Raw genomic sequence first — 21,992 nt, 5'->3', positions numbered from 1 at the left:
CTGCGTGCGCTTGAGTTTCTTTTTATTATTACGTCTCGCTGTGCATTTGGCAAATTGCAAACGAATCAATATGCTATGACAATGGCCAGCCGGCCAGCCAGTCAGCTCTGTTGCTCGTTTTTATTGGCCATGAGGCTCACACAGCTCGCACAGCTCAGAATTAAACGCAATTGGCGTTAGCAGAAATGCAAGCATAACAAGAAATGAAGTCTACAGCTCAAGTTGAACTATTATTAGCTCTAAATTTTCTGTTACTACTTAAGAAATATAAGAAATATAAGCGTTGGTTTAAATGTGCGCCTGACAAAAAATGAAATCTATGCCTTAGCTGCTGCTTATATTATATAAAAGGAATGTAAGCATTGAAAACAACTTGAAAGCAACTTCCATAAATTCAATAAAAAATAATCTACTATTTGCAGCTGCACACATTAGTTGAAGCAAATAAAAAAAACAAACTAAAACTGCCTGCCCCAAAAAGTATGCAATGCAAAAGTAATTCAAGCGCAAATCCATACACGAATTTTTTACGAGCAGCGCGCTCTGCATTTCTTAGAACATTTATGGCTGAAAGTTCTCACATCGATCGCTATGCTAAAATAATAATAAAAAAGAGGAAAATAAAAGAAAACTTGCGCTTGCTGCTGGTGTTGATATGTCTGTGTTGACTTTTACTTTTTTTTTTGTAATTTTCGCAAAGAAGCCAACGAGCACGTATAAAAAACCAAAGCACACACACACATTGAACCACACAGTGTGCAGTTGAGCTTTTTGCCAATTTGCGTGGGCGTGTGTGTGATTGTTTGTGTGTGTGTGTGTGTGTGTGTGTGCTGTGGCTGCTGGCAAGCAAATTCAAGGGGTTTTTATAAATTCACTGCGTCCTCGCATGTTTTACATGCTTGTCGCTTCCACAAAATAAACATTACTTATGCTCGACACATTTGCCAACGCACATTTTGTCGCTGCAGTCGATGCGTGACTCTTTGTATGTTATTGCTCTGCTGTCTATAGAACGAGCCGCAGTCAAAGTCAAAATCGTTTGCCATAAAAGCAAACAGACGCACAAACACACACGCAAACACACACATATATAGATATAATAGTAGCCAAAAGTATTTTGACAGTGTAGATGCCAAACTAATTTACATTATATTAACTTTTAGTTTTAGTAAATCTTTTAATTGACTAACCAATATAATAAAATTTTGACTTACATTATATATACTTTTGAAATTAATAAATCTTTTGATTAGTTAACAATATTGAAAGTCTATTAAAATGCATTATTTAATTCTTTTAATTCACATGTATTTATATGCTTAAACATTATACAAAAATATTATATAAAATAATAAAGCCTATTGATTGATAATTTATAATTTAATGTATCAATTTTAAGCTCTTTCTTTGTAGTAAGTTAGCTATCAAACTTATTAAAACAAATTTATATTTATCATTTTGCTCTATACATTTTTTTTTATTGCTGCAAAGATTTCCAATAGAAATTATTGCTAGAGCTAGCAGCATAAAAAAATGGGCACGTAAATTGCTTAAAGCCATGAAAAGTACAAATGAAGGCATTGCTTCAATTTTTTTTGTTAAAATACTGTTGCCCACTATTGTATACACACACACTCTCTCTCTCTCTCTCTCTCTCTTTCTAACACTTATGCAAATTTCTTTGCGCTTCGCTCGTGCTTGTTTTTTTGTCTGCTGGCAATATTTTTGTGCCTGCAACATTGTGGAAATGGCAAATTGAATGCGAAATTGGCTAAGAAAAAAAAAGAGAATATGGCAGCTTAGTTGGGTAGTTTGGGTAGTTGGGGCCGTAACTCAGGCAGACGTGCAGAAATTGGCAACAAGGTGTGCGCTACAACATTTCCGCACGGGAAATTTGGTATAATTGTGTCGCATGTCGTTGACATGGAGCGCAGGAAACTGTTGCTGCCATTTTAGCTACAACTACACACACACAATCACACACACACGCGCGCACACCCTTTTTTATTTTTTGGGGCATGACATGCACTTTACGCTCAACTCGCGCTGTTGCTTTTGAGTCCATTAAACATTTAACGTTTGTGCTTGGCTTGGAAGCAACGCTCTCAGCATTGCGCATACGCCAGGTGCGCCCGCCCCATATCGCATGTTAATGCTGCATTATGCTTATTACGATTATTGGCTGCGTGTCGCGTGCGCCAGCTAAGCCAGTCTTAATGTCAGCGCACTTGAAATTTATGCGCTGAGATTTTTTCCATTCGCTCCACACGCACGACGCTCTGCCCTTCATCATATCTGGGAGTAATCCAGGCAGGGATTTAAAAAAAAACAAAAAAAAACAAATAAACAATTTCAAGGCTTGAAATTAAATATTAAACATGTAGCAAGGTAAAGTAAATTATTTTCATGCAAGCAAGTTTTAAAGCAAATGGCAGCTCAACTTAAAATTAAATATTTATATATATTTATATGTAGCAAGTCTAGCTAACTTTATATATTGTTGCCTGCGTTATTTATAACCTTTATTTGAATGCCTTGGAGCTTTAAGCAGCAGTAAAACTCAAACTCCAACTTCTTGTGCTTACAATTGTCGTTTAATTTATAATTTATTTGCCACTGCACGTGGCTGTAGCTCAAAATTCTATTTTTGTGTATTATTTATTTATACATCTTTTTATTTTTCGTTTTGCACTTAAACCAAAAATAAACTGCCAGCAAACTCAAAAATATACGAATTACTTTTGGCATTCAAGCGCAGCACGTTTCATATATTTTTGTTGTTTTTTGTGTGTTAAGCTCAATCAATAAACATTGCGTATACGCGACGTGTGGCAAGGCGAGGCAAAGACGCAGCCCCGAAAGCTCACACACACATACAAATCATAAATATGTGCAAAGGACATGCAGACATTTTTCAGTTTTTTTTTATTCTGTTGGACTTGGCACCTGGACAAGCTGAACGCTGAATAAAAAAGAAAAAAATGGATCAATATTTGCCAGTCGCAGCAGCAGCAGCCCCAAGACGTTTACGACGCGTGTCCTTGCAAGGACACAATTGTGTATATGCCTGTGTGTAAATTTACAACAACAAAAGCAAAGGCGTCGTCGCTCTGTTAGTGTCACAGTTTTACTTTTGCTGTTGCTGCTGTTGCTGACAAAGGCCACAGCAGCGGCAACTTGACCCCACCGCATAGGCCACAACGTTGCGTTGCGTTGCACACACAGCCCAGCCAAGTGGCAATTAGCTAGAAAAAAGAGAAAGCGCCAATCAACGCTGTGGAAAATTAACTTGACCAAAAAGCATTTTCACCTTGGCCAAAACGCAAAAGTGCGCAGCGCATTTTGTTTAAAAACGCTACAAAAATTGTTTACAAATCGCAGTGTAAACTAATTGCGTTTAAATTTACAGCAAATACATACAAAACTATTGTGTTAAAAACACACCTGAAGCAAAAAGCTATAAATGGAAACACAAAGCAAAAGAAAATTGCCCCCAACGCTTGTTCGCTTTAAAATATTCAAATGCACAGCTGCCAGTTCCAGAGCAGTAACCGCAAACTAGTGCAAAAATTGCCTGGGCTTTGATTAATTAACTTAAAACAGCTATTGACAGACCCAGCACACACACACACAACTGACATTGGCCGCAAATTAATTGAATTGCTTGTCTGTGTCTGTGTGTGTGTGTTGACTATGCAAAGCAGCCCAGCGACCTGCATAACCCAGCGCCAAGTGCTGGTCAAAACACATGCTTGTGCTCTCTATACTAAGTATAAACATATATATACATATATACGCTACCATTAAGTTAGCACTGATCTATTGTTCCATCAATACAATTTTTTGTTTTCTTGTTTGTTGGCTGACTGCCCAATTTGCTTTTAGTCAATTTGCCAGCGTACTGAACTTGGAGTTAAGTAAAGTCAACAACAAACAAATGCAGGCAGTCGGGTAAGTTATTTAAAATGTTTTATATTTCATTGATAAAAGTTGCTTAACATTTAAAATTTTGACAGTTTTGAATATTATATATTTAAATAACAATTTACTTTGAGCAAAGTTTTGCATTATATTAAAGCTTATGCTATATCTAACTTAAATACTAAGCACAATTATAAATTATAGCATTACATTAATCTAACTTAAGTGCTATTTAGCACAACATAGAAACTACAGCTTAATTTACTGAAATTAAGTTTGTGAGCATTTAGTATTAGAATTTAGAATTTATTAGTTATAAAAGTTGCTTAACATTAAAAATGTTGACAATTTACTGCGTGCTGCTTTAAAGTCAGTTTTAAAAAAGCACCCAAGTCAATAGATTTTTACTTTGGAATTATTTTTAATTAATTATGACATTAACATTAATCTAACTTAAATGCTAAGCACAACATAGAAACTACAGCTTAAATACTGAAATTAGTTTTGAGTATTTAGTATTAGAATTTAGAATTATTAGTTACATAAAATTAATTTTACTTTGTGCTTGTTCATAGCTTTGCTTACCAAACACTTTTATTCATTAAAATTTAAAGCTAGCGCTGTAGAACTAACTACCAAAGAGCCATTACTAACTTATCGCTTGGCAAATGCAAATATTAACGCAGTCGCCTGTTAATGTTTAATTGTTGTCTGATTAGACTCAAATTCATTTTGAATGTAGCAGCAGCAAATTGTTTGGAATTTTTGTGTATTTGAGTTCAGTTCCGTTGGCACTGGAATATTTGTGTGAATATTCATGAGTCGCTCGCTCAGTCGCTCGCTCGCTCGCTCGTTGGGCGCGCAATTAAAGCGACGGCAGCAGTCGACGTAATTGTTTTGGTGTACACGCGCCTAAAAATAACCAAACACGTAAATGTTGTCTAAATACATATATATCGTATATAGTATATATATGTTTATATACATGTGTTATTTGTATATAAAAGCATTTAGCTGATAAAAGTGAAATTGACCAGAAAGCCAAGCGGCAGCAGACAGGCGGTTGGGCGTGTGGGCGTGGCAGCAGCAGCAAAACGAAACGAGCCATAAAAAAAGTTCGAATGCGATTTGCTCGCAAGCCGGATGAATTGAAATTGGGTTTCTCTTCTCGTCAATGCTTTAGGCGTTGATTGGCAAAATGTTGCACGCAACAAATTCGAAATCCAGAAGCGAAATGTCAACTTTTATTTTTTTTCTTTTTTGTTTGCTTTCTTTTGCCAAATCATTTGCAGACACACAAACAAAACGAAACGAAATGCGAATGCGAAAACGAAAACTTTGTTGGGCACCAAAATTTGAAGCCTGTTAACAGCGCTTGAGTGCTTGTCTCACTCTCTCTCTCTCTCTCTCTCTCTCTCTAGCTCTCTCGCTCTCGCTGCTAACTTGTATTTTAGCTGATAGCGTAAAATGCGTAAAAGATTCAGTTGGCAACGCTTAGGCAGGCCCAAAAAGCTATTTGCTGTTCATTGTGTGCAACTGAGTTTTCAGTTTTCTGTTTTTCCTTTTTTTTCACTTTTTTTGGTTTCTTATTGCGTTTGTCCTTGCGCCTGGTTAGCCTTGCCTTCATGGTCGTCGTGCCAGGCAACAACAATGGCAATGATGTTGGCCTGGGCAACTTACTGTGCTTGAGCCCAAGTGCGCGCTTTGCATTTAATTACGCTTAAAAATTAATTAATTTCTTTTTTGTGGCCGCAGCGGCAACCAAAGCAACAACAACAACAACAACAACCTGAAGTGACTTGAGACATAATCAACGAGCGCCTTTAAGTTTATGCTACATTGCCAACACTTTTTATCTCTGCCCTGGCGCCATTATCCTTGCGCATTATTTGTGGCCTGGGGCGCACTTGTGCTTTAAATAATTCAACAACGCGCGGTTTACAACAGAAAAACTCTCAGCGCTGCTCTCACTACCTTTAAATGCGAAGGATAACAATTTTTTTCGGCAAACCCACAAACTTTTTTGGACTGAGCTGATTGTAAAAAAAAACTGCTTTATATAATTAATAAGTTTTTGTGCTCTAAAATCAGTTTTAAATATGCAGCTTATGCAAATTAATAATTTTGTAAGCTTATAAATATTTATTACATACCCAGCAGTGAACGCAATAATATTCAATTAACTTTAGCGCTTACCTGCAATGAAAAGAAAGAAAATTGTATTAATTTAATTTACTAAAAATAATGCTTAAATCAATTAAATAGTCAAACGCATAAATATACAATTCCAAATGTTTTTTGCCATATTTCTCGTATATTTTTGCAACAATTAAGCAAACACAAACAAAAGCCACGCGCTTTACGCTGCGTATACGTAATATACAAACGAGCGAGAGAGCGCGGCAACAAGTAAATGTAGCTGACATAAAACAGAAACATTCAATTCACTTTAACCACACATTAATCGAAACTACAATGCATACATTTGAGTTCAGCAAAAACAGAATTTTTAATAACTCGCCTTGTCATAAGCAAAAGCCACAAAAATTGCAACAACAACAATAAACAAACAAACAAACAACCGCAGCAATAGCAACAAATGCAGTCGAGTCAATTTGCTGCAATTCAAGGTTAATGCAGTGCGCTGCCCACAGCGACCGAGAGAGAGAGAGAGAGAGAGAGAGAGCGTGAGTGAAAGAGAGCGCAGCAGCGCAGTCTGCTTGGGCTTTAGTTTGTTGCTTTTTTTTGTGCTGCTACGTAACAAACTCTTATTGGATTTACGCTTTGCGCTGCAGCATTTTACAAATCACAGTGGCTACCAACATTTTGCTTATGCTACAGTTAATTTTGTGTGGCTCATAAATTATGCAGCGCAGCAAAAATGTTGCTGCACATTTTATATTTACGACAGCATTATGTAAATAGGCATACACATGTGTGTGTATGTTTGTGTGTTTGTTTAATAATAATTCTTATGAATGAACTGCCAGCTGCAGTATTTTGTGTACAACTCAATTGAGCAGATTAAATTTATTATTCCATTGAATGTAAATAGCTAAAAATAGCTGCAGATTTATTTAAATAAAACAAATAACAACAATAAAATAAGCAAAGCAAAATGTAAGTGAAGTAAGTAAATTAACAAAAGTAAAATACAATTTCTAATGCAACAATTCGACTATTGGAAAATGTTTAAATAATATGTAGGCATTTAAAAAAATAAATTTTTACAAGAATTTAAAGTTGAAGTTAAAGATTAAAATTTCTTATTTACTTAGAAAATTGTTTATTTTGCTTTAAATTTTAATGTGCTACACTATTGTTTATGCTAATGCTTACTTTAAATAATGTAAAAAACATGTCTGCTCGAAATAAACAGCAGATCATAAAATAGAAGCTTATCGCCATGAATAATGCGCAACACAAGGACGACGTATAAAACTCAGTTGAGGTCAAAGGTGGAGCCACAAAAAAAAAAACATAAAACAGAAAATAAAACATTTGACAAAGAGCAGAGCAGAGTTTCTCATATTAACTGTAATATCATTGAAATTATAATTATGTGTGCTTTTTATATGCGGCCATAAAATGCGCACAAAGCAGACACTGACCCCTAAAAGTATATGTATACACACAAATTTAAATGCGTGAGTGTGTGTGTGTGTTTGCCTTTGGGGGCCGCAAGTCTCGCTGGCAACGCCCGCCACAATTTTCATTTGCCACACACACACAGAGAGAAAAGCAACGAAAAGAAAAACAAATGTTGCCACTGACCGTTGCCAAATGTTGACCCTTAACTGAGCTGGGGCCTGAACCTTTTACTGAACCGTGTCCTTTTTAACTTGCTATTTGCCTCTCTCTTCGCCCTACGCTCTTTGTCTGCCAATTTGTTATTTATGCTGCGTTCACGTGTTGATTGCTTATATATGCAAATCAGCTAAATTTGTAGCTATATGTACATATCTATATATTCTGTATCTGCGTATCTATATCGATTCAGTTTAATTTATGCGCCTCTTTGGGTGGCCCACAAATTCAATGCTTGACTAGCTACGCGCTGCCTTTTTGTTTATTATTATTTAAACGTTATAGAATACCTTTCATATAGAAAAAAAAATTCAATTAGCTCAATTTTTCATCAACAATTGCGCATAACATTTGTTTATGCATAACAAAAAATCAAATTGGAAAATTTCATCAACAACAAAATAAAAGCTTAAGATTGATATTGATTTTAGTTAAGTTGTTTTCATAAATTTTTCTTTGCTTAGCAAGAAAATTCATACATAATATAAGATTTATTGCTATGCTTATAAATATTTACTTTGCTTTTATCAAAGCTTCACTGTAGCACACATAAAACTCATTAAGTAAAGTTTGTTTTTGTTTTTTTTTTATTATTTGTTTGGCTGCATAAGCAATCAACAAACTACATGTAACTACATGGCGTATGCGTAATATTTGAGCATCAAAACGTGTTTGGCATGCCCAAAATCAAATCAAATACAAACAAACGCACGCATAACTAATATATATATCAAATATAAGCGCACAAACTAAAGTTGCAGGCAACTCGCACTTTATTTCTTCAAGGCAAATTGTCTTGCTAATTTTTTTGTTGGCTTTTCTTACTCAGTTCAATTAATTTTCAGCTGTTCCAACAATAAGAGCTGAGCACTCTACTAATTGGGCAATGTAATCAAGTGCAGGCTGTGTGTGTGTGTGTAAAAATAAAAGCAACAACAAACAAATGGCAATGAGCTGAACTCAGATGCATCAATTATATGGCAACTAATTTGTCTGCTTGGGTAGCTAAATAATTGCAAACTAGACTGAGGTGTGTGTGTGTTGGCCTGGCAGCAATCAAAATCAGACAGACAAAAGCAGACAAACAAATATTTACATTGTTCCGAGCTAGAGAGAACGTCACTTAATCGAATTATGCAAGTCCAAACTGAACAACAATGACAACTAAACCAAAGTAGCAGTAACTGCTGCTTTGCATATCAAGCTGTTGCTTCAATTAAGCTCAACAACAATGCCAAAGCCTTTGCTGTCAATACACTAGTAAAAATTTCAAGTACACACACGCACACACATGCAAATATGTTGACTACACATTTAGCAACATTGATAATTTGCTTGTTGACGCTGCCGCAATTCGATTGTGAAACATATTCGAGCAATAGTTTTGCCATTTTAAGACATAAAGGTAAGTCTATAAAGCATACGGTGCGTATACTTTATGCTCTAATTATGTACACAGCACATCCACGCAAATGCGTGCTGGATACAGCTAAAGGACAATTAATTCTACGCACAGGTGAAACGAAGCGTGTGCCAGACAAATGCGCTGAAATCTACTGCGGTCGTTATAGTTGGGCGCTTATCTATGAGTAGTTTGCATTTAATATTTTATTAATTTAAATTAAATTAAGCTGCTTATTAGCTGTGTAGACGAAGATCTGCCAGACGAGTGCGATGAATGGGGAGACTATAAAGATTTGCAGGCGGAGTTTCCCAACTGCTGCAAGCGCTATATGATTTGCAATAATGTATTAAGCTAAAGAAGCATAATTATAAAAAATTAAAAATATCAGTTGATATTTTAAAAAGAAATAAGCTTTGAAATGGTAGAACTGTTAAAAATAAATAAAAATGCTTTAAATTTGTTATGCAGATTTAATGTAAAATATTTACAGCTTAAGTAGGCGCTGTTAAATTTTATTTAAACAACAAAGTAAGCTATACATTTGTTAATGTTAATTTGCATAAATTTCCAGTTCAAATGACTTTGAGCAACTTTAAATTAAAGCTGCTGCTCTTTTGCTTCGTGGCAGAGCTGCAAGCAGCTGAATGGATTGGCGCTTATAGCGATGCAAGTAAGTTAAAAGCGCAGCTGGCTAAAAGGGCAAAGCTAATTATACTTAAAGAGCATCCAGGTAAATGTGTAATGTCAGCTGACGTTATACTAAATGTGGGCGTAAGCATTAAAGATCCAACGCATGCGTGCAGGCAAATTCTTTGTGGCTTAAATGGTTTAGTTAAGTTTCATAGGTAAGTCAAGTTGAAATAAATATATAAAATAGTATAAGATGTTGCAGAAATATGCGTCATATTTTAATCAATTAATGTGCAACATAATATGACGCATAGCTCTGCATCATTAACTCATTAACATATTTTATAGTCGATTAGTATGTAAGTTTGATTAGCTCGAACTTTAACAATGTTTATACTATTATTTTACATTAATATAGCTGCGGCAAAAGCATCGCACCCCGCGGCTGTACCTTGGGTAATTATTTAGACAGCGGTCAGCCTTATCCACAATGCTGTGAGCGTGAGCTGCGCTGCAAATACAAAAAGTACGAGCCAAGCAGTCTTAACTTGTAGTGTCAAACAATTAGTTGAAATACACTTTACACTATTTACTAAAAATGTTAGCAGCGCTGTTTGTGCTCTTGCTGCTCTGCACTGGCAGCTGCGCTGAGAATTCATTAATAAACCTTGGCGATATAGGTAAGCGTAAAAATAATTTATAAATAATTTAAATTATTTAAGTCAATGCAGCTTATCCTGGACGCTGTGTTATTGACATGGGCGCTTCGCTAGCGCTGCTTAGGATGGGCGAGTCTATTAAGCTAGAGAATTTACCCTGCACTATGATATTTTGCATGGGTGAGGGCTACGGACTGTTGCGCACGTAAGTCGCTGCTTAAATATTTTGACTTATATTAATTTCAGTTGTATATAGCTGCGATCACAAACCGCCACCAGATGATTGTCAATATGCTGATTACATTTATTGGAACGAAGAGTATCCCAAGTGCTGCAAGCGTCGCATTAGTTGTTAGCAATGACTTTGAAAACTTTACAAAATTCAAGCTACTAATAAAATTTATGTTAATTTTTGGGCTACAGCATGTTAATGTGTTAAACAATAATATTTAACAAACTAGTTATGACAATCAAACCAGTTTAACTAGCCATATTTGCTATATTAGCTGCTCATCATTAAATTATCGCGTTAGTTGAACTTAACTCTGAGCAACGACAACATGCAGCTGCAATATCTAAGCGGCATCTTATTGATTACATTGGCTACGCTGCTGCTGCCAGCCACAGAGGCAGCCTTAGTGCATGGCAGCTACAAGAATGAAGCGCATCCTGGCAAGTGCTACATAGATGCCAAAACCATTTTGAGTCCCGGACAAACTGCCACAATGCCAGGACAATGCGAAGAGATTCAGTGTCATGAGAACAGCGAGGCTACAATAACTTCGTGAGTAATTTTCTAATGCATCTGGCACAATTTTCTTTATAATAAAATATTTAGTTGCGGCGTCTATGGGCCACCACCTGGTTGCAAGCTGGGACCGCCCAAGCAACCCAAGGCCAAGTATCCCGACTGCTGTGAGCCAACATTTGTCTGTGCCTAAACAATTGTTTAAAAAGTAAAGATTAATGTGCTTAATCAGTAAACATGCAATGTTAACAGCAAATGCAAAATTAATTAATAAATAAATCAAACTAATATATGGCTAGTTCCTGGAACTGCATATCAGCTGCATAATAGAAATTAATTAAATTAATAAATTAAATATGCACTTAGATTTTTCCGATTAACAAGCGACGCGCTTATCAAAGTTTCAACTTTTGACCCACTAACTGCAATGCAATGCATTTGTTTAAACAAAAGCTAAACATGAAATTGTTGCTGTGCATCGTTTTGTTCTGCTCCCTCGTCCTGCTGCTGCCACACACTGAGGCAAGGATTAACTGCAATTGTTCAGGGAATGACTGCGACTTCAACGGTGTACTGAATTTATTATATTTAATTGCTTAATTAAATTTATCAATAGCCTTTGCTTAATGCTGCTTACTGCGTTAACTGGTAGTCCTGGCTGTACTAACTGTGGAATTGAAAGTCTGTAAACTTAAACTTGCAATAAATATTTTCTGCTTTATCAATAAATTAGCAGAATTATAATTATTTTCACTTCAGTTTGCATGCCTCGATTATCTATGCTTTTCATTTAATGCACTAATAATCATATTAATAAAAATAATATAAATATGCTAATTATTTTTTCTTACAAAGAATTAATCAACTGTCTTATCAAAAGTTCAATACGTTGCGCTTTAACTAATATATATAATTAATTACTGGCAATATAAATAACTGCGCGTGATTTCATTAAATTTGTCTATGCCACAAGTAAACATGAAACTGTTTCTGATTGTCACTTTGTTCTTGGTCCTCGCCACAGGCTCGTGGAAAAATATGTGGAGGTGTTGACTGCAATGACTACGACGAGGTACTGAAATTATTGTATTCAATTGCTCACTTTTTAATGCTTTCAATTTATCAATCGCCAATCGTAAATAGACTTTGCTGCATTAATTAGGAGGGCTGGAACTATCCATAAATTCCAATGTGGCTTGCCCCAAACTCAAACTTGCAATATTTTAATAAATATTTTCTGCTTTATGTATAAATTGGCAGAGCCAAAACTTAGTTAATCGTAAGCTAATTATTTTCAATTCAGTTTCTATGCTTAGCTTATCTATTTTCATTTAATGCACTTATAATCATATTAATGAAAATAATCTAAATATGATAATTATTTTTTAATGCATATAGCTTATCAATCAACTGTCTTATCGCAAGCTCAATGCGTTGTATTTTAACTACTCAATTAATTACTGGCAGAATAAATTACTGAGAGTGATTGCATTTTGAATCAGTTAAATGTATCTAAGCAACAAGTAAACATGCAACTGTTTCTGACTGTTATTTCGTTCTTCGCCCTCGCCTTGATGTTGCCACATACTGAGGCTGGCGTAATCCTTAACTGCAATAGACAAAACTGCGACTACACCACAATATGCCAGTTACTACAAGACCCTGACTGCTTGTAAAAAGTTACACCATTATTACAACTTTACACTTGGAATAATAAAATAGAACATTTTTTAATTAATTCATATTGAATTTGAATAAAAATGTAAACAAATCTTAGCTTACAGACTATGCATAGACTTTAATGTTTTTTGAATAATAAATGATGTGAAATATGTTTTTAAATTTTTGTAGGCGTTATCACTAAAGGTGAAACTAACAAATTAAATTTGTTTTTGTTCATCGACAAAAAAACGCGCTTATCAGCATTGCACAGTGCGGCAAACATGGCAAACTACAATGTATGCTGTGTCTAGAATATTTAATAACAAAACTGAAATATATATATAGATGTTCCGTATATATTGTTATAACTTAAGCCAATTGAAATTAGTTTAATTTGTGTAAGCAAAGAGCAAACATGAACAAATTTCTGTGCGTAACTTTGTTGGCATCGCTAGCGCTGCTGCTATTGTCTGGAGCTGAAGCGGCTGTATCGCAAGGATTCTTTAAGAATGATGCGCATCCTGGCAAGTGCTATGTGAAGCCAAATTTAATACTCAGTGCAGGACAATCGGCTCCATATCCGGATATGGAATGTGCAAGTATCAACTGCGGCTCCAATAGTTTAGCATCGATACATACGTGAGTTTGATACATAAATAAATTTAAATAAATTTCAAAAAAATTACTAATGCTAAATTTAACTAAAATAGTTGCGGTGTCTATGGTCCACCACCTGGCTGCAAGCTGGGACCGCCCAAGCATCCCAAGGCCAACTATCCCGACTGCTGTGAACCAACATTTATATGCAAATAGATATAAACTGAAAATAAACTAAAGACAAATCTAGCTAACCGAACTCTAACTCTATTTGTTCAAGTGTTAAATATGCCACGCATATAATTTTTATAATTAGCATTCGTTACACTTTGCCTGCAACTGCAATTTAAACAAAACCTTAGTCACTTTCAAAATGTTTTTCTTAATAATTCTACTGCAATTATTGCTGCTGCCAAATACAAATTCATCCGTAACCAGAGCCCTCTATTATGACTCGGATTATCCAGGCAAATGTTATATAAATGCACAACTGATTATGAATCCCACTGATGATGCAACTTTGCCAGGCTGTGTGCGTATTTTATGTGCCGCAAATAGTTTTGCAACAACGCATAGGTAAGTAGTTTAAAAAATTAACTTTATTATAATTACAATTATATATTTTATTTTATAGTTGCAGCGCTCAACAGCCTGCCCCAGGCTGCACTTTTGGCGCTCTTAAGGATCCTTCAGCCGCTTATCCGCACTGCTGTTATCATGAAGTCAAATGCAAAATCTTAGATACGTTACAGCCGCACATTGCTTAACAATCATTTAGCAAAGCGTCAAATTGGCTTTTGTTATAAAACTTTTGTTTGTTTACTGCAATTTTATGCTTAAATTTTTGCTAATTTTGAAGTGAGCAAAACGATAAAGACAATGGTTTATTTTATTTTATTTTTTTCAGTATTTTATAATGATTTAAATCAAACAATAGTGAACAATATGTTGTCTTATTTGAAAGGCTCTTAAAAATATTAAAAGTGAATTTGTAAATTTGCTAATAAAATGCTAAATAATACAAAAATAAATTTTATTTTAAACTATAGAGTATAAATAATGTCACCTTATATGCAAAACTAGCGCTTAATCTGTAATTTGTACACTTTACTTTTATACACTTAAATACAAAACTTTGCTAAGCAGTGTAATTATATTAAGCATAGCATTTAAACGGAATTAGCTAAACACTTTGCTAACAGCAAATAGTTTGTAACTGTAGTTTGAGCATGACAGGTTTGCATTATATTAACTTGGCTATGTGGCTGTTGCTTTTGCTATTGCCTGGCAACCAAGCCAAGCCAAGCTGTGGACGAAGTGCATCCAAGCTTAATAATCAATGTGTGCGCCATGAATGCGTCGATGGCAAACTGACAGTGGAAAAGTGCGTATAACAAATGCAAAATATATAAAAAATACTAATTATTTGTTATAAACAACAACAGCTGCGCTTTGGCTACACCTCCCCCAAACTGCGAGTTTGGCGATTTTATAGATGAAGATGCTGCATATCCTGAATGTTGTGAAAAGTACAAAATTTGTTCAGCTCCTAATGATGTACCGCCGCCAATATAGATAAATAAATAAATATATAAATGAGAATTTAGCTATGAATCCGGGCGAAGACGCGTACTTACCATAAGTTATGGAAATAATGGGTCTGCTCAATGGGCTAAGTAAGTTTTTTATTTCCATAGCTCATCAGTATATTTAATAATAATATTTAATGTTAATACAGCTGCGGTGTTTTTGAAGCTCCTGAGGAATGCGTATTAGGAGAACGTTGAATAATTTCGTGAATCCGGTTTCTTAGTATTTCAATGCAGGGTTTGCTTGGGAAGGGGTAGGAAATTAAATAAATTCATAAATGAGCGTTATGTCTTAAGACTAGCAGTAGCAATATGCCAAATTTGTTTGCTCTAGCTCTTATAGTCGCTGAGTTCTTGTTGCTCATACAGACAGACAGATAAATAGAGAGGGCTTAATGAACTTAATTTATTTTGCTGAAGCATAAAAATGCTTTTTCACAAATGCATGATATGATTTTCCATTAGTTATATATAAATAAAAGTGTATAACAATTAAAACTGATATATTCAAGTTTAATCTATAATGTGCAGTATAGATTTGTGTGAAATATATCTCATTATATAAATTAGCATAAGCATTATTTATTGCATTTTAATAATTGTGAGCTTCTAGCCATATAGAGTTACCAACAGTTAACGCACATATATATTTCATACCTTAATTGATTGCATTAACAAGCATTTCCCCCCTCCACCCGCACAGCTCTTGCCACAAATTCATATTGATTTGGTGCCGCGTGTATTGGTCGCATTTAACTGCAACTAATTGATGTCTCGCTGGATGCTAAGCTGCTGTATAGTCTGACCTTGGCTTAATCTAAATCAAAGTACTATCGGCTTATGTGTAATTAAAAGCTAAAGCAGTTTACTGTTAAATGAACTTACAGAAATTGTATAAAGGTTATTTGTCATTGACTCTTGTGTATTTTTTCACACTTCATTCCAATTTAGCTTTGTACATATTTAAGCTTTCGAGCATGCAACTTATTTATAGTTTTATAAAAATGTTTTACTCACACTGCAAAGTATGTGTGTGTGTGTGGTTAGCCTCAGCTCAAATATGCAAAACAGCAACAAAGTTGCAAGCTGAAACTAAATAAAAGCAAATATATGCATACATATATATAAAAAGTGAGCAAGGACCGCAACAACTTTTTAGTCGCATGCGAGTGAAAATACTCGACTCAGCATAAAACAAAACAAAAAACTGAATATTACAATTTTAGTGAGCTGCAAAGCTTAAGGTTCCACTGTATGTAACAGTATGTGTGTTTGTATGTGTGTGTGGCATGCAACATTTATAAATTGGCAGCCAGGCAACTGCTTTTTGTGTGTGACCTCTGCTGCCAGTCAGCGTATATATAATTGTATATGTATGTGTATGTGTGTGTGTGTGTGTGTAAAAGGTGAAGGTAATGCTACTGACTATGCTGGTCAGGCTGCGAAAATTTTAAGCACGAGTTGCAAATGAAACTTTGCCAAGGCACGCGCAAACCAAAAAAAAAAACAAAACAAATAATAAAACACAAATAAAAAATAAATATAAAAAATACAGCGCTGTAAAATACATAAAAATGGGCTAAGCAACGCCTAAATATATGCTACAAACTCGAAATTTGTTGCTACACACAGACACAGGCATAAGTTATTCATTATGCTACACGCACAGTGTCCTGAGAGCATGTGAATTAAAAAACACAAAATAAAATGGCCGCCACACTCTGCCGCAATTCACAAACACACACATACAGCCTATTGAGCCTACAGTTATATAAAGACGCAGCTGCGTTATCCTTTGCCACAATTTCTTTAGCCCAAGCGGCCGCAGTGGAAACTGCAAAGCCACAGAGCAGCTTGGGAAAACGAATTTGTTATTGTATATGTTAAGAATTACTTTAAATTAAACTACTACGAAAGTTGTTTAAGCAGCTTAAAATATATATAGGAAAAAATATAAAAACATTTCCGCTTAGCACACAATTTGATTTCATGGCAATCGATTTTTTGATTTGTAACAAATATGCAGAGATATTGTTTATGTATTTAGCGCTCAAGGTTGCTTCAATAAATAAATAATTTTACTATTTAGACCAACAAGCAAACACTTCAGGCTGCGCACAAAAATAGGCAATGCTATTTGAACAGCAAGCTTATGTTGTTGTTGTTGTTGCTGTTGCTGTAGCGACAACTGCTAATTATAACTAACAGCAACCATTATGTGGCCATTATAAGCCACGCCCCAACAACTTCCATTTGAACGAACACAAACACACACACACACACACGCAAAGTATCGCATTGCCTGGCTAATTGCATTTTGGGCTTAAACATTCAACTGCACATGGCTGTGGCTATGGCTCATCAAAAGCTGCTCAAGTGTAGAGCGAGCTCTGTGTCGTCATTACTTTTGCACACCCACTGAAAATATTTGCAAAAATATTTATAACAAAAGTAACGTGGCTAACAACAATTTAGCCGCAAATCAATGCAAGCACAACAAAAACAAAATTACATTATAATTGCCAAACAAATTGCAAGAATTCAATGTAAACGTTTCATTTGCAGCAACAATGCGAGAAGGCAACAATAATAATTTTTGAATATTGTAGCGCCATGTATATAAATAAACTGATTGAAATAAAGAATGCTCTAAAATACGTATGATTAGCATAAAATACGAGTGCTCTTATTCAAATAAAGTTACTTAATTATAAATACAATAATAATAATATTACAATTTTTAATGCTTACAAGCATTTAATTTTAACAGAATTTAATCTTATATCTTATATCTTACAAAAAAGCTTTATACTTTTTAATTTAATTATTTATAAATATGTTTTTTTTCAAATTCATTCAGCATGCCGCCGTCTGACCTTTAAAAAATGTTTTGCGAGTATTAAAGCAAATATGCCAAGCATTATAAAAATTACACACACACACATACTTAAGCGATAAATAAAATACATAAGCCATATCTATATATGCATATGCTTTTATCGCTTGCGGTTGTATTGGTAAATTTTAATTTTTAATTCCAGCGCATTATGTCGTTTATTGCAGCGCAATTTAATAATATTATATACACTCACCTTCATAAAGCAACACCAACTATAAACTGCGTCTGCTCCAATTGTTGTAGCTAATAACAAATATCGTTGTTCAGCATTCAGCATTAGCTGCTTTTGTATTGAACACTTTTTAATCAAAAATCACTACTTTTGTTATATATTTTTGTTGTTGTTGTAAACGCTGCACTGGAATTAAACTTTGATATGCAATGTGCATGTTGAACAATCAGTGTTGATTAAAATACATATATTTTTATTGTTGTTAAACAATGCACGCATTAATGTTAATATTTGCGCACGTGCAATAATAACAAAGCCAGTCGAGTCTGGGGCCAGGATGCAAGCAAGGACCTTGCATAAATATTAACTGTAAGTTTTGTAGCGAAGGCATTGGAAATACGCTAATGGCATTTCAATAAAGCATAAAAGTTGCCCAACTGCAACCGCAATCTTTTTTTTGCTGCTACCCTTCACCTCTCTCTCTTGCTCTCCAGCTGTCCCTTTCGCTCAAGCTGAGTGTTGTATAAATTATTCAGCAACTAGCTGTGAATAATTCAAAACTGAATATAACATTTGGGTGACACTTTGACCCGCCGCTGTCCATTTCCCAACTGCGAACAACAGTTATTTTCAAAATTAACTTTCAGTTGCGTTTTTGGGTAATGCAAAAGTTTTGCCACACTCACTCTCACTCTCTTTCTCTATGTATCCCTCTCTCGCTCTAGCTCTACATCCTTCGACTGTGGTCAGTTATGCTGTTTTTAGTTTGAGCTAGCTCAACTTTGACATTTTTCTAGTTTTAAACCATTATACATTTGAGCATTCATTTAAATGTCAATTTATTTCTCATTTAAAGTTTTGCGCAGACACTATAAATTCCCTTTATGGCGAAAATCTCAGCTTGCTTGTGTGTGTGAGTTACCTGTTGAAAGATAGAAAACCATTCAAAGCTGATGGCTCATAATATTCTGTGCTGCTCGTAAAGCGAGCGCACATGCAAAATATATTCTGTGGCATTACTTTTGGTTTTGACGACGACGACGACGATGATGATGTTGATAATATTTTCTGATATTTTCATTACATTGTTGTGTACTTTAACGACTGCTATCCTTGAGTGAAGGACTTGGCTACAGGATGCTAAGACCAAAGCACGCACACATACACACACACACATACAAATGCATACCCACCCACACAACAAGCACACACAAACACACACATACATACGCATGTGCGAGGTGAGCGAGCGAGCTTTTTGCGCCCACCTAATGCCTAAACCGTTAGTTTTCGAGAGATTGCTGGCAAGAGAGTGGGCTGAATTTTTCACCTTCGCACTCTCCGTGTATGTTCCTTTGGCAACAATTGAATTATGTTTTTTTATTATTATTATTTGCACTCATATTTTATTTGTTACTTTTACACACCAACCACTTTTGATATCACTTGCACTTTTTTTTTTACTTTTTTTTCACTTTTTTTTATTATTTTTAGCAAATGCCTTCGAGTTTTGAGTGAGTTGCGCGCCTTGAGTGAGTATTTGCTTAACACAAATTGTATTGTACCGTCGCGATTGCACCTGTCCCTACATACGAACTAATATTTACTTGCTTTATGCTCCGTTTATTTATTTATAAATGCTATTAATAATATCGCTTCATTTATTATTATGCTTATTATTCTTCAGCTATTGTCGCGTGTTACTTGCGTGGGCGCGTTGAGCGTAGCACGTGTACGTCCGCACCGTGCAATGTCTCGTTCAAAACTAACGGTTTTCGCTTGTAGCCAGTGCTGCCAGAAATCGATTATTCGATGTTGTATCCGGGTTCAAGCATGCTCGCTCGGATAATCCGATTCGATAAGGTGTATCGTATATCAAGCAGCTGTCTTGTAGAAAGTATCGATACTGTAAGAAAAGTATCATTGCGCAGCTAAGAACAATAACAACAAAAGTAGAGTGTGCAAAATATTTGATAAGGCAAACGAAAACAACGCTTTGTTTGTAAAAATACAAAAACAATTCTATCAAGGTCACGCGATGTGAATAAAAGCGCATTGGATAAACAACCACTGTTTACATTAAAGCTTCATTTGGTAGTCTAAAGGTCAGCTCAAGTTTCGGAGACTTCCCGCTGGACATTCATGTACATTCATATGTAATTACCAATTATCTTTATTGTGGACGTTGATTCACTTCTTTGTCAAAATCAATTAAAATACCATTTAATACCTTTATCAGCGCTGGGCCAGGCAGTGGCGCGATTTGAATTGGCAGCGAATTTCATTTCCCAGATTGCAAGCGAACGCACAAGTAAGAGGAGAAAAAGATGAAGCACAACGGCATCTATCAAGTGCTGCTCTTTGTATGCATATTAAGCGTAGCACATTGTTTGTGGCCATTTAGCAAAAAGGCGACGGCAAAACCAAAGCCACCACCGCCCAGAGTCCCTCAGCTGTCGCCCGTTATATTTGGTAAGTAGGATTATGAACATGTTCAAGGATTAAGGATAACATAAGCTTACCTTTTTACAGTGCCTGGTGATGGTGGCTCCCAGATGGAGGCAAGATTGAGCAAATCAAGTGCACCATATTTTATTTGCGAAAAGAATCATGATTGGTATAATCTCTGGTTGGATCTGGAGCAACTGGTCATACCAATGGTCTATTGCTGGATAGATAATGTAAAACTTTACTATGATACAGTCACACGCACTACACACAATACACCTGGCGTGGAAACTCGCATTCCTGGCTGGGGTGATCCATTTGTTGTGGAATGGATTGATCCTACAAAGAATAAAGCGGGCGCTTACTTCAAGGACATATCCGATTTATTGGTAGACATGGGCTATGTGCGCAGACAGAATATTAAAGGAGCACCTTATGATTTTCGAAGAGCGCCAAGTTAGTTATTTATATATCTCAACGCGTATGTTAATTATTTTCCTACCTTTTTGTCAACAGATGAGAACAAGCAGTTTTTCATTGACCTCAAGCAGCTAGTCGAGGACACTTATGAGGCCAACAATAAAACGGCAGTGACCTTCATAACACACAGCATGGGCAGCCCCATGACCTTGGTATTCCTGCAACAGCAAACACTCGAGTGGAAGTCGCAGTACGTGCAACGACAAATAAGTTTGGCAGGCGCCTGGGCAGGCAGTATTAAGGCAGTTAAAGTGTTTGCCATGGGCGACGACTTGGATTCCTTTGCATTGAGCGCTAAAATACTTAAAGAAGAACAAATCTCACATCCTTCCACGGCCTGGTTGCTGCCCTCGCCGCTATTCTGGAAACCCTCAGAGGTGCTAGCAGCTACACCCTCACGTAATTATACAATGGCACAAATGGAGCACTTCTTCAGAGATATAGGCTATATGACGGGCTGGGAAATGCGTAAGGATACCATACGCTATACAGAGAACTTTAGTCCGCCAGATGTGGAGCTGCACTGCCTGTATGGTGATGGTGTAAGCACAGTGGAGAGGTAGTCATTAATTAGTAATAACTGCAAGAATATGTTAAATAACTTTTGAGTTTCTTATAGCTTGGTATACAAAAAGGACAACATTGCCGGGGAAACTCCGAAATTGGTAATGGGTGTAGGAGATGGTACCGTCAATCAACGCTCACTCCGCGCCTGTCAACACTGGGTGGGGTATACTCAATCACCTATTGCTAATTTGGCACTGCCAGGTGTCGATCATATGAGCATTCTGAACAATAATGACGTTTTGCGTTATATACGCACAGTTATGCAGCAGCTACACTAAATATTTAAGCTTGACTTTGTAACTGCATTTCCCCTTTAAATTTGGTAGCTATTAGATATAGACAGATTAATAGTTAAAATGTTAAATAAAAGATTAGTTCGAATACAACAAATAATTGTAGCTCATTTCA

General features: G+C 35.7%; 7 protein-coding genes across 11 annotated transcripts in view; 6 read left to right on the top strand and 1 right to left on the bottom strand.

Moving 5' to 3' along the window:
• The window catches only part of LOC108607489, a 38,662-nt gene extending 18,744 nt beyond the window's left edge, over positions 1 to 19,918 (bottom strand). Inside the window, exons 1-2 of one of the 4 annotated variants that reach the window (XM_017998334.1) lie at positions 19,316 to 19,918; positions 18,111 to 18,286 (exon numbers count right to left, since the gene is read on the bottom strand). The gene's annotated coding sequence lies outside the window, so the exon portion shown is untranslated. Of the gene's footprint in view, positions 1 to 18,110; positions 18,287 to 18,775; positions 18,992 to 19,315 lie in introns of those variants that run through there. The other 3 variants (XM_017998335.1, XM_017998336.1, XM_017998333.2) reach the window with 3 other exon arrangements.
• On the top strand, positions 8,964 to 9,529 carry LOC108607497. 2 transcript variants are annotated; one of them, XR_001915503.1, is made up of 3 exons: positions 8,964 to 9,133; positions 9,188 to 9,317; positions 9,379 to 9,529. XR_001915503.1 is itself a non-coding variant. In XM_017998344.2 (3 exons), exons 1-3 carry the CDS (start codon positions 9,028 to 9,030, stop codon positions 9,486 to 9,488), a joined length of 354 nt encoding a protein of 117 aa, XP_017853833.1. In that variant the 5' UTR covers positions 8,964 to 9,027; the 3' UTR covers positions 9,489 to 9,523. The 2 variants fall into 2 exon arrangements, 1 of the variants encoding a protein (XP_017853833.1); XM_017998344.2 differs by having other exon boundaries at positions 9,371 to 9,523.
• Positions 9,679 to 10,343, top strand: LOC108607496 (CG34177). The gene is made up of 3 exons (XM_017998342.2): positions 9,679 to 9,803; positions 9,855 to 9,978; positions 10,182 to 10,343. Exons 1-3 carry the CDS (start codon positions 9,710 to 9,712, stop codon positions 10,315 to 10,317), a joined length of 354 nt encoding a protein of 117 aa, XP_017853831.1. The 5' UTR covers positions 9,679 to 9,709; the 3' UTR covers positions 10,318 to 10,343.
• LOC108607500 lies at positions 10,341 to 10,847 on the top strand. Its single transcript, XM_017998347.2, has 3 exons — positions 10,341 to 10,443; positions 10,495 to 10,627; positions 10,679 to 10,847. The coding sequence occupies exons 1-3, from the start codon at positions 10,362 to 10,364 to the stop codon at positions 10,776 to 10,778; spliced, it is 315 nt and encodes a 104-aa protein (XP_017853836.1). The 5' UTR covers positions 10,341 to 10,361; the 3' UTR covers positions 10,779 to 10,847.
• Positions 10,948 to 11,499, top strand: LOC108607498. Its single transcript, XM_017998345.2, has 2 exons — positions 10,948 to 11,206; positions 11,261 to 11,499. The coding sequence occupies exons 1-2, from the start codon at positions 10,983 to 10,985 to the stop codon at positions 11,361 to 11,363; spliced, it is 327 nt and encodes a 108-aa protein (XP_017853834.1). The 5' UTR covers positions 10,948 to 10,982; the 3' UTR covers positions 11,364 to 11,499.
• On the top strand, positions 13,020 to 13,678 carry LOC108607499 (CG34215). Its single transcript, XM_017998346.1, has 2 exons — positions 13,020 to 13,471; positions 13,543 to 13,678. Exons 1-2 carry the CDS (start codon positions 13,248 to 13,250, stop codon positions 13,643 to 13,645), a joined length of 327 nt encoding a protein of 108 aa, XP_017853835.1. The 5' UTR covers positions 13,020 to 13,247; the 3' UTR covers positions 13,646 to 13,678.
• A 122-nt stretch (positions 19,919 to 20,040) lies between the features above and the next one.
• On the top strand, positions 20,041 to 21,970 carry LOC108607490 (group XV phospholipase A2-like). Its single transcript, XM_017998337.2, has 5 exons — positions 20,041 to 20,245; positions 20,329 to 20,561; positions 20,622 to 20,993; positions 21,054 to 21,576; positions 21,637 to 21,970. Exons 2-5 carry the CDS (start codon positions 20,417 to 20,419, stop codon positions 21,860 to 21,862), a joined length of 1,266 nt encoding a protein of 421 aa, XP_017853826.1. The 5' UTR covers positions 20,041 to 20,245; positions 20,329 to 20,416; the 3' UTR covers positions 21,863 to 21,970.
• Positions 21,971 to 21,992: the final 22 nt, after the last annotated feature.

The sequence above is a fragment of the Drosophila busckii genome, chromosome 2L (assembly GCF_011750605.1).
Source record: "Drosophila busckii strain San Diego stock center, stock number 13000-0081.31 chromosome 2L, ASM1175060v1, whole genome shotgun sequence".
NCBI lineage: Eukaryota > Metazoa > Arthropoda > Insecta > Diptera > Drosophilidae > Drosophila > Drosophila busckii.
Note: the sequence above shows the minus strand (reverse complement) of the source record. Positions and strands in the feature narration are given on the sequence as shown.

What these genes read in the sequence shown, in the direction of transcription:
- LOC108607497 (XM_017998344.2), top strand. Translation starts at nt 9,028, where the DNA reads ATGTTGACTACACATTTAGCAACATTGATAATTTGCTTGTTGACGCTG. An exon ending in TGCCATTTTAAGACATAAAG is followed by an intron (nt 9,134 to 9,187) that starts GTAAGTCTATAA and finishes TTATGTACACAG; the next exon opens with CACATCCACGCAAATGCGTG. An exon ending in AGTTGGGCGCTTATCTATGA is followed by an intron (nt 9,318 to 9,370) that starts GTAGTTTGCATT and finishes GCTGCTTATTAG; the next exon opens with CTGTGTAGACGAAGATCTGC.
- LOC108607496 (XM_017998342.2), top strand. Translation starts at nt 9,710, where the DNA reads ATGACTTTGAGCAACTTTAAATTAAAGCTGCTGCTCTTTTGCTTCGTG. An exon ending in TGGCGCTTATAGCGATGCAA is followed by an intron (nt 9,804 to 9,854) that starts GTAAGTTAAAAG and finishes TTATACTTAAAG; the next exon opens with AGCATCCAGGTAAATGTGTA. An exon ending in GGTTTAGTTAAGTTTCATAG is followed by an intron (nt 9,979 to 10,181) that starts GTAAGTCAAGTT and finishes ACATTAATATAG; the next exon opens with CTGCGGCAAAAGCATCGCAC.
- LOC108607500 (XM_017998347.2), top strand. Translation starts at nt 10,362, where the DNA reads ATGTTAGCAGCGCTGTTTGTGCTCTTGCTGCTCTGCACTGGCAGCTGC. An exon ending in AATAAACCTTGGCGATATAG is followed by an intron (nt 10,444 to 10,494) that starts GTAAGCGTAAAA and finishes AAGTCAATGCAG; the next exon opens with CTTATCCTGGACGCTGTGTT. An exon ending in GGCTACGGACTGTTGCGCAC is followed by an intron (nt 10,628 to 10,678) that starts GTAAGTCGCTGC and finishes AGTTGTATATAG; the next exon opens with CTGCGATCACAAACCGCCAC.
- LOC108607498 (XM_017998345.2), top strand. Translation starts at nt 10,983, where the DNA reads ATGCAGCTGCAATATCTAAGCGGCATCTTATTGATTACATTGGCTACG. An exon ending in AGCGAGGCTACAATAACTTC is followed by an intron (nt 11,207 to 11,260) that starts GTGAGTAATTTT and finishes TAAAATATTTAG; the next exon opens with TTGCGGCGTCTATGGGCCAC.
- LOC108607499 (XM_017998346.1), top strand. Translation starts at nt 13,248, where the DNA reads ATGAACAAATTTCTGTGCGTAACTTTGTTGGCATCGCTAGCGCTGCTG. An exon ending in AGTTTAGCATCGATACATAC is followed by an intron (nt 13,472 to 13,542) that starts GTGAGTTTGATA and finishes TAACTAAAATAG; the next exon opens with TTGCGGTGTCTATGGTCCAC.
- LOC108607490 (XM_017998337.2), top strand. Translation starts at nt 20,417, where the DNA reads ATGAAGCACAACGGCATCTATCAAGTGCTGCTCTTTGTATGCATATTA. An exon ending in GCTGTCGCCCGTTATATTTG is followed by an intron (nt 20,562 to 20,621) that starts GTAAGTAGGATT and finishes ACCTTTTTACAG; the next exon opens with TGCCTGGTGATGGTGGCTCC. An exon ending in GGTGTAAGCACAGTGGAGAG is followed by an intron (nt 21,577 to 21,636) that starts GTAGTCATTAAT and finishes AGTTTCTTATAG; the next exon opens with CTTGGTATACAAAAAGGACA.